Source organism: Myotis yumanensis, unplaced genomic scaffold (genome assembly GCF_028538775.1).
Source record: "Myotis yumanensis isolate MYYU_CA2020_CCGP unplaced genomic scaffold, mMyoYum1.0.hap1 SCAF_7, whole genome shotgun sequence".
Classification (NCBI taxonomy): domain Eukaryota; kingdom Metazoa; phylum Chordata; class Mammalia; order Chiroptera; family Vespertilionidae; genus Myotis; species Myotis yumanensis.
In genome coordinates, this window is record NW_027223758.1 from 36,751,934 (window position 1) to 36,769,906 (window position 17,973).

The 17,973-nt window shown below is 39.5% G+C and overlaps 1 protein-coding gene across 7 annotated transcripts in view; it reads right to left on the reverse strand.

The window, feature by feature from the left end:
- Positions 1-16,337, reverse strand: part of CPNE1 (copine 1) — a 39,390-nt gene extending 23,053 nt beyond the window's left edge. The window contains exons 1-3 of one of the 7 annotated variants that reach the window (XM_070420211.1): positions 16,196-16,337; positions 10,809-10,893; positions 5,377-7,193 (exon numbers count right to left, since the gene is read on the reverse strand). In XM_070420211.1, the coding sequence (XP_070276312.1) occupies positions 5,377-7,171 (1,795 nt within the window). In that variant the 5' untranslated portion in view covers positions 7,172-7,193; positions 10,809-10,893; positions 16,196-16,337. Of the gene's footprint in view, positions 1-178; positions 7,194-10,808; positions 10,894-16,195 lie in introns of those variants that run through there. The other 6 variants (XM_070420210.1, XM_070420214.1, XM_070420213.1 and 3 more) reach the window with 6 other exon arrangements.
- Positions 16,338-17,973: the final 1,636 nt, after the last annotated feature.

The following is a 17,973-nucleotide window of genomic DNA, read 5'->3' on the forward strand; positions in this document are numbered from 1 at the left end:
GTCCAGTCTAAACCCTTCTAATACAATCTGGATATTCAAACTCAAATACAGGCTAAAATTCTTTCATGATAAAAGTAAAAGTTGTATTTTTCAAGAGCTTTGGTTAAAAGAAAAGCTCACAAATTTCTCTGCAACTCCAAAACAGATTTTTGATTTTTTTTTTACTTTAAAGGACCTTGTGAAGCTTATGAAAACTTTTCATGTTTGTTTATTTTAGTAGAAGTTGAATAAATGTGGAAGGGACAAAACCAGAGCATCAATATCAGAGAGCAGCAAGATTTTTGATTTCTCTCTCCTCTTTCCCACCTCAAATACACTAATGCAAAAAACAAATAAACAAGAAAAACAAACAAACACAGCTTTTAAGGTATGTGCGATTGACAATGTATTCCGAAGATTTCTTTTCCCATTGCCTAATCAGTTTTTTAAAAAGACAATTCACAGCCCACTTTAAGACTCCTGGGAAAAGGAGCATCTGGTTTCTTGTCGAGTCCACATAATGAACTGGGCTTGCTAGCAAAACACATATAATAAAAGTCTTAAAGGGTTAATACCACAGATTCAACCTAGAATCAAGTTTCCTCCCTGCCGTTCCAGGTATCCTCTTCTTCCCATACTTCTGCATTAGTGGACAAGGATAAGCAACAACTGCTACCTCCAAGATCACCAAATCCACCTTTCCAAAGGCACAAAATATTTTCAGGTGTTAAGCAACAACACGCAAACCTGATGGTATAGCTCATTAGAGTATTTTGTACAATTAAAGCATTGAAAGCATCAGCCTGTTTTATTTTGTGACAAGTTTATTGAACAGTATCCAAGACTTCATCTTTATAAACAAAAACCCCTGCTGAATGATGCCAAGGCCATATTTGTTGGCAATTTTTGGCCATATTGGCAATGAGTCGTTTTATTGTGTTTGGTTTCTGAAGTATGAACCACTATAGAACTGCCAGTAAAACTATTTAAGTGTGGTAATTTGAGCAAGAGTGGTAATTTTAAAAGTGATCATTGCCAGAAATTCTTTCCAGAAGATCTGACTACCAACAATTTTCACATTTTCTTTACTTGCTTTTTAAATGTTCTTGCAACTAATGAGCGTATTTATTTTTAAATGTTGACCCACACCTGGACACAATGACAGAATTCAATAAAAGGGACTCGGAGTTTGATTAAGGATTTCATGCATCCTTATTTTTATCCAAGGTATTTCCACCCAGAATGTGTGTGCTTACTTCCATACACAGCATTAGATTTTTATCCAGTGGCTTAAAACTGACATGATCATGCTAAATATTACTCTTTGAAGTTTTGAATAAAAGTCTCCCAGTGAAAATATAAAGCAATTTCACTGTCATTGCATTGCTTTGGTAACTTGGAGCACAAAGCTAGAAACTATATTTCACTCAACAGTGTTGCATTTTTTAAAAAGTCGCTAATAATTGCATGTCCAAACTATAGTGTATATACAAAACACGCCTCCAAATTTTGCTTGTGAACTAAATGTTTCACTAAAGTCAAAAAAAGTTTACAAATTTGTTTACGTATAAAATACACTTTGTAGATTTCTCTAATCCTTTAAACCATTTAAAACAACCCCCCATACACACACACACACATACACACACACACAAACACACCCCACCAGCTGGGAAGGGGGGGAGAGATGTAGAAAAAATGTTAGACCTAATGGAAAAGATTCTCTTCCATTAATGTCAGTCACCAAAACACAATAAAGTTTACACATAAAATTGTAAATATGATGTTTACAAATGCACAACTTTGAGCAAAGCTTTACAAATCCTTCATATCATACAAAGCAAATAAGAAAATGTAAATTATCACCCAAAACCTAGTCCATATAAGAAAATGTGCAAAAAGATGTATGAATAGTTTCATAAAACATATTTTCAAGAATTTTTTAAAAACTCAAACTCCAATGCCCAGCACAAGATGAACAGTATGCTTAGCAGTTAGCACTATGTAATACGTAATAAGTCTCAAATACACAAAAATCAAGTTCCAAAGGGCAAAGCATTTAATTACATTTCACAACAAGAAAAGCACTGTTGTGATTCAACCAAATATGAAACACTTCTCTCCAATTTCTACACAACCACTATTTTCTTAATTTATTTAATTTGGTGAACAAAAAAAAATCAAGTTTCCCTTTTCAGCATTTATCTAAGATGTAGAAATAACAAATGGTTGCAATAAAGTATGTGAAATATTTAATAAGAATGTACGAACATATAACCAAAATAAATTGTGAAAAAAGATAAAAGACTTTCATCTTCAAACAACCTATTTTTCTAAAATAAAAATTGTCAGCTTTCCAGTGGGGAAAATAATCTGCAGTTGAAATCAAACTCCTATAAACAGTGCTGAAGTTTTTTGCACTCTGTCCTTGGAATGAGAAATGATTACTTAACAGAAAACTTAAATTGATCAGCATATACATCATATTGCTTTTTTTCAATTGAGGAGGAAATATCTAGTGATCTGTCAAAGCAAATTTGTATTCGTGAATTATCAAGACCCACAACACAGCCATGTCTTTTTTGAAAGTCTAACCAATCCTTTCCCTACACAAAAATCCTGTACGTCAATCCTCTAATATTGTCGTGATGAAAGGCTTTCCAAATCTTACCACACAAATGAAACTGTTGCCATTCTTAACTCTAAATTACACGGCGCTTGTATTTCAGTGTTCCACTGACTTGCAACACAAAAAAGGCACCGCCCCCAGAAACACTGCTTTTAAAAGGCTGACTCCTTTGTAAGTACATTGATTTGTTAGGAAATGTTGAGGGTGTTTTAAACCAAGACAGAGGCCCATGTAAAAGACAAAATTTGTTTTTCATGATATCTCCCCAATCTCCCATTCCAACCATGTTTATTACGTGGCAGTTCCTTAGAATATTTTAAGTAAGAAGGAAAGTAACCATAAGTAGAGCCTTTGTGGCAGTGAGCAAGACATTGTAAGGCAAATGTTTTTCATGACAAGGACACTTATCGACCAGAACCCATGTGGTCCTCCTGCCTTAGTGTCCTGAATGCCAAAGAAAATAATATGAAAGGGCAAGGAGTCTCAATTCTCTCCCCTCTGGCAGCTGCACTTATATTCTACATGAAGAATTTTTGTAAACAGGTTCCTGATCAAATTACTACACCAAACGCCTCCAAGTAACAGGATTAAATGCATATGAATCTACAAACCAGCTTAGATTTTTTTCTTCTATAACACTATTCCTAACACAGCTAACAATTTCAACTTCAATTTTAAAAACCTAGATAGAATAATCTTTTTTATGAATGGACTCTGTGTTTAGTTATAGGCCAAAATTTCATAAATTTGGGACAGAAAGAAATTGCCAGAACATTAGTCCATCACGAACTGGACTTCAAATCAGTTATCTTAAACAATGATTATAAAAGCAGTTTCTGGTTTTTGAAGCCATTCAAACAACATGAACAATTTTTAAACTGACTGAACTAAAAGTTGGCAGTCAAACCAAAAAGGCTCTGGTAGGTAGAGAACTCCGTATTTTATTTTTGTGGCAAAGTCTTATTCCACAGTTTTAAGTGTGACATTATAAATCAAAATTCAAGGTTATAGCACAAACCAAGTGTGGAGTTTTATATTAAAAAAATATAACAAAACAGTTCTGCTCATTTACAAATGAGTAAGTTAGGCAAACAAAGCAGCAACTTCAGAAGCAGGACTGTCTATACAGCAAGAACCCTCAAAAAGCAATAAAGGTACATACAGTGAATCTGTATACAGAGATTTTATTTAATTTTAAAAGAAAATAAAGACTTTAGACAAAGCTTTGATCCTATAACAAAGCAAATCTGTCCAGCTTTAAACCAAATTCCAAGAGTAACCAACTTCTATTTTTCAGCAGCTGGCAAGAGCACCCTTAATGAGCTCTATTGACAATTCTATTTTCTTCATCCCATATGGTACAAAACAAAACCAATCTAGACTCCTTGATAAGCTTTATGTCATCATTTGAGTTTTACAAATCGTTTCTCTAATGGTATGCCAAAATCATTTTTGTGTTCTCTCCACACAGTTTTACTATAACATACAGCAATGTTTATCCTGGTTGTGAGTCTTCTGTAAACAGTCAACCAATGCTCTATGTTATGAAAACCAATCTATATGCAATAGAAACAATCCACAGGTTCTAACCTGGAAATACTAGGAAAACAATCTGGATGCATTAATCACAACACTATGAATATCTACCCTACAAAGAATTGATTTGAATAGCTATCCTAATACAAGTTTTACTTTCCTTGAGCCTATAGGTCTGTCATTCAAATCAATGACAGCAGCTGTGGCTTCATCCCGAGATTCAAAGGCCACCATGGCTTCTCCTGTGGGCATACCTTTTTCATTGTATTTTAAACAAACTGAGCCTGGGATCACTTGATAGCCATAAAAGAAATCTAAAATCTCATCAATAGACACAGTAAAGGGCATGTTCTGCACTTTAATTACTGTAGGTCCTGGTTTTCCAGAACTAGATCCAAAGCCAGGGGGACCACCAATGTGGATTGGACCAGGCCCAGGCCCGGGCCCAGGCCCAAAGGCTGGTGGTCCACTCAAATGGCCTGGGGCATTTCCAAGACCTGGAGGGCCACTTCCAAAGCCTGGGGGACCACCTAAGCTACCAGGGCCATTTCCAAAATTCTGAGGACCCCCTCCAAATCCTGGCCCACTTAAATTATTTGGTCCACCTCCAAAACCTGGAACATCCAGTCCCAGACCAGGCAAACCACTATTTCCAACTGAAGGCATACCAGGCCTAACATCACCAAAGGCTCCTCCTAATCCTGGAGGAGGCAGTGGTGGTCCAAAGGCATTTGGCCCACCAAAATTACCAGGAAAATTAAATGGAGGCCCGTTATTGGCCTCCTTAGATCCTACAGTCAGGAAGGCATGCTCTTCACCTCCTGCACTAGGCATTCCTGCATTGGGCATTCCTGCATTGGGCATGCCCGCATTGGGCATCCCCACACTGGGCATGCCCGCATTGGGCATCCCCACACTGGGCATCCCCGCATTGGGCATCCCCACATTGGGCATTCCCGAATTGGGTATTCCAGCACTAGGCATTCCAGCACTAGGCATTCCGGCACTGGGCATTCCAGCACTGGGCATTCCTGCATTGGGCATTCCGGCACTAGGCACTCCGGCACTTGGGATTCCTGGAACTGCAGGATTACCTGGCACAGGCATCTTTAACCCCTTTTTTCCTTGGGCAGGGGGATTTTTCTCAATCTCTCTCATATCTTCTAGAGTAACTACATGAACAAAAGCTTCTCGCCCATTAAGTTTTTTACGGTGCAAGCGTTCAGACTTACGTGCATCATCTTCATTTTTAAACTGAACCAATGCCTGTCCTAGACCTTGCCCATTGTTATCAACAAGAACATGGACAGCATTTTCATCCACTGGGATTCCTTCTAGGAACTGAAGAACATCCATCTTGGTAATGCTGAATGGAATATTTGTTATGTGAGCACAGACTTTGGTAGAGCTGACATCCCCCTCCGGATTTAACATCATTTCTCTCTGGTCATAATTGAAGTTCTGGAGTCTTTTTCTAATCATATCTATCTTTTCTAGCATACCTTTCTTAGTAATTGGATGAACCTGAATAAAACGATTGCCCATGTATTGTTTATGACGACACAGAGCAGCCTTATAGTCAGCCTCATTCCTGAACTCCACAAAGCCTTCACCAGTTGCTTTCCCATTGGGTCCATAAGCGATATAAATACTATCTTCCACAATATCCAACTTTTTAAAAAAATCAATGACATGTTTGTTTTCAGCTTCAAATGGTAGCCCTTTCAAGTAAACACAAAAACCAGCCTCATGTGGTGATCTTGACCTTGACCTTTTCTGCCCACTGGGCGATTTTGACCTGGGAAGTGTCTGAGGAGGGGGATGGGTTTGTCCAGAGGGTCCTATACTTTGCTTAAAAGTGATATGGCCTCCAGCAGCTACCCACTGTCTCTCTGTCGCAGGACTAACTTCCACATAACGTTGTATCATCAGCATCCTGTTTCGTTTCAAGGCTTCAAATGTATCTTGAGGGGAGAGAAACTTAACCAATCCATTCCCATTATTTCGACCTACATGATCTTTCAACAAATGCACTGCATCAACACGGAGCCCATGAAAAAAATCTCTGACATCATTTTCCATTGCAGAAAAGGGCATTCCATGCACACTGACATACAGATCATCAGGGTTGATGGGAAGTGGTTTCACACTGCTTTGAGAAGTCATCTGGATAGGGTTAACAGGATTCAATGGACCCAGAAACACAGGGTTCATGTTACTGTTCAGATTCATAGGTGCTCCAGAGCCATTCATTCCAGCAGGCAGAGGTGCCACAGGTGGTGGGTTTAAAGGCGGCATGCCCGACATAGGCGGCAGTGGAGTCAGGGGTGGCACAGAAGGGACTGGGGGAATTGGGGGCACTGGAGGCACGGGAGGCAAAGTAGGTACTGGAGGAGGAACTGGTATTGGGGGAATGGATGGCATTGGTGGCAAAGATGGCATCGCTGGAATTGGAGGAATTGGTGGTGGTGGGACTGTGTTCATTGGAGAGGCTGTACTCGAAATGGTTGAGCTAAACGTTGGGCTCCCAAATGAAGTCCCCATATTTGGAGGAGCCGTTCCTATGCTGGCTGTGGAAAATGTCTGTATGTTTTTGTTGCTTTCATGAACAGAAGTGGTGGCAGTAACTACACTGGGTGAAGGATTATTAAAGCTGGGTACTGTTGTAGGCAAGTTAACCCTGCCACTCATTCCTGAGCTAGGTGGTGGTCCTGATCTACTAGCATTTGCTGGTGGTATATCTAAGTTGGCAGTTTCAAAACGCCTACGACTCAGTTCAATCATATTCTGCATTTCCGTTTTACTACTCAACAACAGTGTTACTTTTGACCCTTTAATTGTACCACCTGTGCGCATCATACCAAGCCTTGCATCTTCATCAGTGGCAAAAACGATGAAAGCCTCACCCAGTTCACCCCCTACAATATGCACGCCCCCATCAGGAATGGTCAATCCAGAGAAGAAGTGGCGAATGTCCATGGTCCCCGCCACAATTGGGAGACCTTGCAAACGGATGACCACAGCCATGCTGCGCTGAAACCACACACACCTGCAGATGAGAAAAGGCAACGGCCAGGTCAGACTCCTGTTTATCACACCAAGTTTTTAGCTACAAGAATGACCAGCTACCACATTGGGCCCTCAAATAATCCCTCAAACTATCACAAGCAATATCGTTTTTTAAAATTTGAATATTCTAAAAACTGAGTATCATGTACCATTTATAATGTAAAACCTAGACAATTTCAACTTCCAAAAGGAATTAATTCTGGAAACAATTAGAAGTTCAGCCCCAAGACTCAAAATTTCAGGAAAAAAACCACCAAAGGACAGTAAATCACCAATTACATCATTCAGACCATGATTAAATAAGACTTAAGATTTAAAAGAAATGTGTAAGTCAAATCAGGAAACAAATTCAATAATCTATAGGGGGAAAATATCCAAAAGGATCCATCAAAATTAATATTTAAAACTGGCGTAGCATCTTCCTTATAAACCTGACAACTTCATAGAATTATCCGTGTCACTTTATATTGCTCAATCTAAAATCCAACAAACACAGAAAACTAATTAATTAAATACTCAACACTAAAGTAGTTTCAAATCTCAAATGAGAACAGACTCCATTTTTCACCCCTACAACTCTTCAATCTTCCTTGCAGCTTTATTTATTAAAGAAAGCTACATATAAAATTATTTATTACAAACAAGGCTAATACATGCTAAGAATCCTAAAGAAATACTGAGTAAAATAGCCAAAATCTTAGTTATCTCTATTCACTTCAAAAAGTAGAACCTGGTTACAGTACCATTCATCATGGCTGTTATAATTAAAATTCGGGTCCAATGACTCATTCCCAAGCCTTCCGTTAAAAAAATGTTTTGTTTTTCCCATAGGGAAGAGCTGATATTGGAAAAGAGCTATTTTTTTTTTTAGAACAACTAGGACAGCGGTTCTCAACCTGTGGGTCGCGACCCCTTTGGCGGTCGAATGACCCCTTTCACAGGGGTCGCCTAAGACCATCCTGCATATCAGATATTTACATTATGATTCATAACAGTAGCAACATTATAGTTATGAAGTAGCAATGAAAATAATTTTATGGTTGGGACACAACATGAGGAACTGTATTTAAAGGGCCAGAAGGTTGAGAACCACTGAACCAGGGTATGAACTTTAGTTTAGTCAGTGATTGCGTAGTCTCTGACCCAACATAACTCCTGTGAAATTTCTGGGTTCTCACTGGTTTCCTTAGATAATGTCTAATAAAACAAAGTTTGATCTAATTCTCACCCTGCCGGGTATGGCTCAACTGGTTGGGCATTGACCCGTACACCAAAAGGTTTCCTGTTTTGATTCCCAGTCAGGGCACATGCCAGGTTTCGGGCTCCATACTCCAGTAGGGGGCGGGGCATGCAGGAGGCAGATGATGGATGTTTCTCTCTCTAAAAATCAATTTGAAGTATTTTTTCAAAAACTTTCTCCTAGATTCAAGTAAAATTTCAGTATTTCAGTTCTTATGGCTTTTAAGAGTAAATGCCAATGGCAGGTCTTTGTAAAGCGACACAAAACAAATTATTGGCACTGAAAAAATATTAATTTGAAGTTGATGTCCTCAACAACATAGGGTGTTGCCCAAGCCATCTTAAAAATCAACTTTTAAATATAAACCTGACTCAGTAGATAGAGGGTTGGCCTGTGGACCAAAGGGTCCCAGACTTGATTCTGGTCAAAGGCATGTACCTTGGTTGCGGGCTCCTCCCCAGCCCAGGCCCTGGTTGGGGCGTGTGTAGGAGGCAACCAGTCGATGTGTTTCTCCCACATCAATGTTTCTGTCTTCTCTTCTCCTCTCTATCCCACTCTCTCTAAAAAGATCAATGGAAAAATATCCTCGGGTGAGGATAAACAACAACAACAAAAACACACACACACACACACACACACACACACACACACACACACGCTCTGTGACCTCAGGGAAATCATAAAGTATTTGAGCTTTGGGTTTTATCTTCTCAAATGAGAGCATTAGAAGAGCAAAGTTTCCTATTGCAAACTCTAAAAACTCTACAACTCGCCCTAGCTGGTTTGGCTCAGGGGATAAATCATTGGCCTGTGGACTGAAGGGTCCTGGATTTGATTCCAGTCAAGGGCATGTGCCCAGGTTGCGGACTCCATCCCCAGTGTGGGGCATGCAGTGCAGGAGGCAGCCAATCAATGATTATCTCTCACCATTGATGTTTCTATCTCTCTCCCCTCTCCCTTCCTCTCTGAAATCAATAAAAATATATTTTAAAATAGATAAATAAATAAACAAATAAAAAACTTGACAACTCTATGAAAGCAGTTTTTCAATGTTAAGTATTATATGAATATTAATTCAATGCAAAAAATCTGTAATTATAGCTCAATATTATGACTGCTGTACAGAAAGGAGAAATATATTGTTTGGCTCTGACAGTTTTCTCATACATACACACACACACCACCACCACCACCACCTTCAAATTTAATTCTGAAAGGTGGATTAGCAAACAGAAAATCCTCTTGTAAGACCATTATAAAACACCAAAAACTGGCGGAGTGGGGAAGTTTTTATAACTGGTTTGCAAGAGTCGACAAGAAATATACTAAAAAACAATCACACCAACAGACTCTTTTCTCCTTATTTACTACTTAGCTGTCTCTATCAGGAAGTTCATTAAGAAGCTTCCAAGTCATTACATTCCTGACTCTACAATATTGGCTATATGCAAGCAAAACTGAGACAGCATTCCTGTCCAACTTCAAAAAATGCTTAATCATTTAATCACTATCTATGGAGGAAGCATCATCAGTATTCTATGTATCCAAAACAACTTGAGAGAGAGATGTTAGTTTGCATTGAGGCAATAAAAATGGGGACTTGATATGGTCCCAAGGACATAAAAATTGAACACAGGGTTAAAGTGACATACACAGAAAGTCTTCAAACCATTTGCTGATAAGTCAAGGGATTTAGTTAAACTCTGTACAAGGTACACATGATATTCAACATCTACCCAGATTACCAGCTAGAAAAGGGCTGAGGAATAAATCAAAGTAGAGCACAAGATTTTTTTCATAAAGCCATGTAGGAAATTTTTAGGTCTGAAAAATACGAAATAAGATGTGCTATTCTGCTACTAAGTACCTATTTGACAGATATACTAGTATAATTTCAAACTATCTTTAGCCTACCTTGGTTATTTAATAAGACGGAGATTCCAATTACTGAGGTTCCTTTAAAGTAAAAATTTGTATTCTAAAACATATGACTCATTATCTATGCCTATACTTCTAAGAAATATTTTAAAAACCATAATAAGCACCTGTATTTGTAATTAGTCTAAATGCTACTGGGGGGGGGGGGGGGGGGGGAGCAGCTACTTACTGCCTAATTAGGAATTCAGCAGGAGAAATGCATCCCTATAAAACTGACCCCCAAAGGAAGCAACAACTGTTCCTCCATCATGATACCCAATCCATCCCACCCCATCCTTATCTTGTTTTATCTTTTAAATAAGCTTGTTTAAAAAAAACAAAAAACCCCACAATTTACTACACATATTTTCTTGTTACTTAATAAACTATCTCATTTTATTTTGTATAAAAGCAAACCCTCTATTCAAAATCTCTTACCTGATAAAACAAGAGATGTATTTTCTTAACAAGAAGTAGAGGCCATGTCAATCCTGTGGGCAACCAATTAAAACCAACTTTTAGACTGCAATAGAGAATAAATGGAGGCAAAAATCAATGCAGGAAACACAAAACACGCACAGGCCACACTGAACTGTACATTACCAAGGTAAATCTGAAACCAGAGTACTTCATTAGAATGTATATAAAAAGAAGGAGAAGGAGGAGAAGAAGAAGACATATACCAAAATTCTATACATGCTTATTACCCAGTATTGCTTTCAAATTAGAGTATTTCTCAAAACATTATATATTTATATACATCAAGAACGTGCCACAAATTAGCCCAAGAATTAAAAACTAAAACAGTCATAAAACTCTCAGCATCACAGCAGGTAAGTGCTTTTATCACCTGATGTTAAAGCAGTCCAGAAAATTTCCGAACACAAGTCCAACTACAAACTATTTTCTCAGGTTCGCACCAATTTTTTTATGAAAAAGCACAATAACAAGTTCGTACAATAACAGTTCCAGGACAATCAATTCAAGGGTACCAATGAAAATTATTGCAATAACTCTTTCAATGTATTTTCCTTTGCACCAAAATAGCATCAAACATCAAAAATAGAGAGACAGATCTGACTATAAGAACTAATTCTTAGTTAAAACCACTGGGGTTCAAAATATTAAGGAAAAGTGCTTTTTCTTTTAACATTCTAACAGTCCCAAGAAACTTATTTTTAAAAATCCCTAAAAACACCTGGCATATTAAGAGTACTTCCCAAAGTAAAAACAGATCACTCATCTTTCACTGGAATTTTTCCCAAACTGGTGAAGTAATGAACAATTCACAAGCAATATAAATGACCAAATGATTCCACAACTAGACTCAAAAGGTCATTTTTAATTCAAAGAAATAAAGTAGAAGAAAACTGTCACTGTCGGGTATTAAGATTACTATTATAGTGATGCTCATTTTTAACTACTATCTTTCAAGATCAAGATACCATCAGTGAACTTAATATCATCACAAAAAGCAAAAACATTTAAAAATTTTAGTGTTACTCCCAACTTTTCTAAAGGACAAGCTAAACATCTTCTAAGTAACAACTCAAATTACTCAAGAACAGTGAAATTGTTTTGCCACCAAAAGCTATGCAAATATCATATAAACAATGCCAGAGCATTGTATTAATCTTTGATATTGTATAAATTGATCCTAATGAAGTCTAAAGTTTTCAAACTCTTCATTTAAACAAGTCACAAAGGGAAATGTGAAACAGAAAAAAGCTTGCTTTACATGGAGGCTATGAGCCAAAGAACCAGGATAATTTTCTAGATAAGCACTTGTGATAAACAGATGATCCACTACTGGAGGTTCTAATTAAAAAGATGTGTGGGCCCAGGACATGTGCCCTATGGGTAAGAGAAACAGTTTCCTTTGTCTCTTCCTTTCCAGACCTGAGAAAGCACCTTATGTCCATCTGGAAAGGAACATACCAAGTTTATTCCCAGAAATGTTTACAGAATTGCCAGAAATAACTGTAAAAAGAAGGAAACATCTCATTCCACAAGGAAAAGTTCAAAGGCCCAGGTGAACTTATCAGACACCTAGTTCAAGATTTATGTGTTCAATTTAAAGTGCAAAATCAATCTTTAAAAAAATAAAAAAAATAAAAAACAAAATAAATCAATCTAGACAGAAATTTGTGAATTTCAGCAAAGGGGAAAGTCCATTTCATCCCATACCAAAGAAAAGTACACAGAAAGTTCAGGCCAGAAGCCAGACTTTCACTACTCTTGCTGTTACACTTCCACCTTCATATAGGCAAGGTATATAAACTGAGAACTAAAGTACTTTTGCTTTCCACACCTCATTTTGTAAACAACACAATAGTTTAAAGGCATCATTGTTTTTCAGGAAACCTACTCATTCCTGTGTTCTAAATGTCAACCAGCAACTGAATGCAGGATATCAAAATGAAAAATCCACTCCAATCACCTTAAACTTTGGTTAATTTTAGCAGGATAAGACAAACAATTCTATGCAAATAAAGTTTTTACCTATGCCTAGAGTGTAAGTGTAGGGAAGAAGGAAATGGGCCTGATCTACCATTAAGCCCACTGTTACATTTCAGATCTAAAGCTTATTTTAGGTCAGGCCAGTGTGGCTCCGTGGTTGAGCATCGACCTATGAACCGGGAGGTCACAATTCAATTCCCAGTCAGGGCATATATCAGGTTACAGGCTCAATCTCCAGCTGGGCACCTGCAGGAGGCAGCTGATCAGTGATTCTCATCATTGATGTTTCTATCCCTCTCTCCCTCTCCCTTTCTCTCTGAAATCAATAAAAATATATATACATATTTTTAAATAAAAAAAGAAGCTTTAGTAAATTTTTCCACTTTATGTTAAGGAATTAGTCTTAACAGTGGTCTTGCTTCAGTTTTACAAATACCACATACATAAATGCGCAAATTACAAATATCTGCTACAGAAATTATTATGACAGGGCAGATTTTCTTATTTACTAATCATTCCAATCACTTGGCATTTCAGAATAAAATGTCTGACAACAATCCTCTTTTATCAGGAAGCAAAGGCACAAACTTAACCATTTCCACTCTTCATCTGGTAATAAACATCTAAAAGTGAATTTTAACTTTCTTCAATAATTACTCTTTAAACAACAAGAACCAGAGTACAGCAGAGCTAAATTCTTTAGATTTAAAAGAATCAAAAACCAGTACCCCTCAAATGTTCACCTCAGAGATGAGCAACAGAGAAAACCAATCATAATGGGCATAACACTATAAGCAGCATAATCAAATTATGATAGGCATTACCAAAAAGGAAAACAAAACCAACCAAATAAAAATACAGCTTCATCCACTTGATTTTGTTCCCATCTTCAAATGGATCACATTTCAGATTCTGGGATCAATCTTAATGAAACAATTCTTATACTGAGGGAGATGTATCCCTTTGATAGCACACTTTCCCATTAGCCTTCAGTCAGTATTCAAAGGCAACAAATCCAAAGACATTTCTAAATAAGGTATTTATTCCTCCTGCAAAAAGACTAATATTAAATTTTTCAATACCCCCTCAAATGCCAACAAAAACGTTCATTATCTTACTAGATTTAAACTTCAAAGTAACTATTATTTCTAATCTAGCAGACCTCATTCACCATCATTATTGGTATTAACATCTTAAAAGCTGGCTTTAAATTTAATTAACTAACTCTGCAAACCAATGGGTGGTGATAGTAAAATCAGATAACTATAAATTAGATTAAGTTATTTTTCTGCATAATTGACCTGAAACATTTAACAATACTCATTTATCCCATGGACATTTATTAAGTACCTTTTGGGGAAGGATATCTAAAATCATCTTTTGTGCAACCACTACTGACAGAAGTTCTTCCTCTAACAGCTATAAAAAATATTCATCTAAACTGAATGATGGAGTGGGTCTTTACAAAATGGAATGAAAACAGTATGAAATTGTCACTGGATTTCAACTCCTAGAACACACTGGCCCACAAAATCAAGTTTCATATCTAAAAATTGTACCAAGAGCCCCCAAATTCTCAATATGCAACAAAACATTTGGCATGTCAAATAAAGTGAAAGCCTGAAGTATACTGCTATTAGCACATAACAATATGTTCCAAGTAACTACCACAATGGTTTCTCAAGTTTCACATTTTCACCTAACAGATATGAATGTAAGAAAAATTGAAATTATGCATTACAACCCATAAACAAAATTATCAAATATTTGATCGAGCATATAAAGGTGATATAAAAATGCATCCCGTTTTGTTCAAAATAACATTCCAGTAATAAAAGCACATCCTCTACTTTTACATAAACACACTAAACATTTCATTTTCTTCAAAAGTTACCATAAAATTATTTTAACCACCTGTAACAGTTCTTCCCAACTTCTTTTTAAGATTCTTGGAAAATACCTTAACGTAATTACTTTCCACAACGTCCAGAAATTCTCCATTCTATCAAAGCTACCAAATTTCAAAAACAAGTACAACCAGTCTTGTATTATATTTCTATAATTAAAACAAAATAAGATCGACCTATATGTCCAGACTTGTAGGAATTTTTCTCAACTGAAAATGCTCTGAAACGCATTAACAATATAAACTATACAACGAAGTCCAAGGCAATTCATGTTCCTAATACTGCATTTGCCAAAAACGCAGTCAAGCAAGGAGCTCTAAGAGAAATATTCCCGTCACATGTCTCCCCAACAAAACTTCAATTGCAATTTTTTTTCCAGTTATACTGAATAGCATCACCCTAATCTTGAATAATACAGAATGGTTGCTGCCAACTACCCCAATTTACATCAGGTCATCTCTGGGGATCCTGGAGCCAAAGGAGGATTTCAGAGTCCAGAAAGCTCTCCTACAGAGCCTGCAACTCTCAGTATGCAACCACCCCGGGCATACGGCTTAGCGCTGAGTAACCCAGAATAACCCTCACCCTGGACCCTCAGATTTTTCACGATTCGGCACACTTTGGTGGAACACATAAAGCCCATACAATTACAATCTAGCAGTTAAGCCTCTGCACTAGTGTCCATCTCCGTCACTAACCTGTAGAACCTGATCGCTCCTCCCACCCATTTCACGTGGCTGCAAAGCAGCACGACCAGCCTTCACCAAAGAAAATTCACTCTCCGTCAAAAGCACCCACGTTCCATATCCCACCGGACCTTCGGTGCTGGCGGCTCTCCAAAGGGATACATACCCTCAAGGCTACCCCGCCCCAACGTCGGGCTTTGGGAGCATTTCAACTGCAACCCCCTCCACCTCCAGGCCAGGAAATCGGCCCGTTCTGAAACTTCTTCCCTAGACTCCCAGGAAAGCACCGACTACAGCTTCCTCCCCACAGGTGTGTCCTCCTTAGAGTCCCTTTTTCTGGTAAGCCACGGGGCCTCCTTCCACTTCGGGTGGAGGGAGTGTCCTCACCAAGATGAGCTCCTCACTGCGGAGCCCAGAAATGTAGTTATAACTCTGCCCCCTTCGGGAGCATGGAAAACCTTGCTCACGCAGGATGTAGGGATGCTTTCACTGCCGCTGGGCCACCCAACTCTGGCCTCCCTCTCAGACCACAGGTCGTCCTCCCTCCAGCCTCGTCTCCCCTTCAGGAAGCAGGCTCATCGTCTCTTGCGTCCTTCTGGAAGACTCTCAGGATTCAGGGGTGCAAGTGGCGGCCAGCAGTCATACCCGACCCTTTTGTGTGGGGCGCCCGCTGCGGCGGGCTCCGAGGCCTCCGAAGGCCCCGCCCCGGGCCACCAAGGGGCGGCTCGAGCCCCGCACAGCCCCGCCAGTTCCGGGGCTGCGGGAGTCTTACCGGGGAGAACTGCGCGGCACCCGAACCCAGAGCCGAGTTACTCCCCAAGAGAGCGCCTCCGCCCGCGGCCGACAGCCCCTACGCGAACGGCTTTCCGGAGCCTGCAGCAGCCACCACCTCCTTCGCCGCTTCACAAAATGGCCGCCGGCCCGCTCCGCAGGTCCGCGTTCCAAAAGGGGCGGGATTGGGTGGTGACGTCACGGGCGAGACGGCGCAAGCGCACTGACGTTTTCGGGCTAGCTCCCGGAAGTTGCCCCGGTGTGTGGGGAAAAGAGCTGTGAGCCCCTGCAAGCAACTCTTGCGCACTAGCCCCACCTAGGAGAGTGACGCTCGTGGTGGGATGGGTCCCGTATCTGGGTCAGCCCCTCACTGCGGGGCTTTGTGCAAATTGCTTCGCTTTTTTAAGCCTTTACCAGAGGAGGTAAAAATACCTGCTTCGCGTGATTGTTTTGAGAATTAAAAGGACCATAAAATGGTGCCTAGTGATGATTCCCTGACAGAAGAACCAAAACCTGATTCTTTTGCCATTTAAAAATTTCAATCAGGGGAGCCTTACCCAGTAGTCTTCATTAACCCATCCACAGCTGCACTTCAGTATTATTTTATTATAGAAAAATTACTCTGATGCTGCTTTGGTCCAGGCCTCCCAGACTCCACTGCCCCTGCCTATACCCTACCCTATATACCCTATATAATAAAAGGCTAATATGCAAATTGTCCCCTCGGGAGTTTGATCTGGAAACCAGGAGTTTGACCACTCACTATGATGTGCACTGACCACCACGTGGGGGTGGGAGTGGGGGGGCGGGAGGAGGACGACCACGAGACACATGGCAGCCGACCAGCTATGGTGGGGCATTGAGGGAGCAAGGGAAGGGGGCGGGGCATTGGGCCTCTAGTATATTCATGAATATATGTTCATGAATATCACCATAATTGAACTAATTTTCCAAAGTGAGGAGTCAACTAATAAAAACAGGGACTAAATTTCCACAACTTCAACATGCCTGGTGCTGGCCCAGTGTGCCAAAACTAGCAAATTAAAAAACCAGGCCTGGCTCACTCTCCCTCTCTGGAGCACCTACTGGCCTTTCCCTTCCCTTTCCCTGCCCTCCAGGACCTTTTCCTTTCTCTCACCTAAGCTCCAAGGGCCCTTCTGACTCTGTAATTTGTTTCCTGAGCCTATGCAGCCCCTCTGGCTCACTTCTACTACCTCTGTAATTTTCTAAATAAACTTTCTCTTAAAATTTCAATGAAAGAAAAGAAAAAGGTCACATTTTTAAATTGATTTGAGAGAGAAACATCGATTTGTTGTTCCACTTATTTATGCATTCATTGGTTGATTCTTATATGTGCCCTGACTGCCGGATGGAACCCGTAAACTTAAGTGTATTGAGGTGATGCTCTAACCAACTGAGCTACCTGGCCAGGACCAGGCCACACTTAAACGAAATCTATACTTTATTAAATATACTCTTTGTAGGTATAATATAGTGTATTAAAAACAAAACCTACTAGGCACCTCTCCAGGGAGCATGCCCATGCCTTTCTTCCCTCTCAGGTATGCACCTCCTAAACTGTAAGGGTTGCCAGGAGACCTACAGCCCCGGGGAGCAAGGGGCAGCTGCAGCTCATCCCAAGATAACACCCTGAACCTGTCTCTGCCTCCAAGGGTCCTTTTCTCTGACTTTCCAGTGAGCCTAAGTAAGCTTGCCTAAGCTCATTTCTTTCCTATAAGGTTTCTAGAGAACCAAAGCAGCCCCACCTACTCTCTCTCT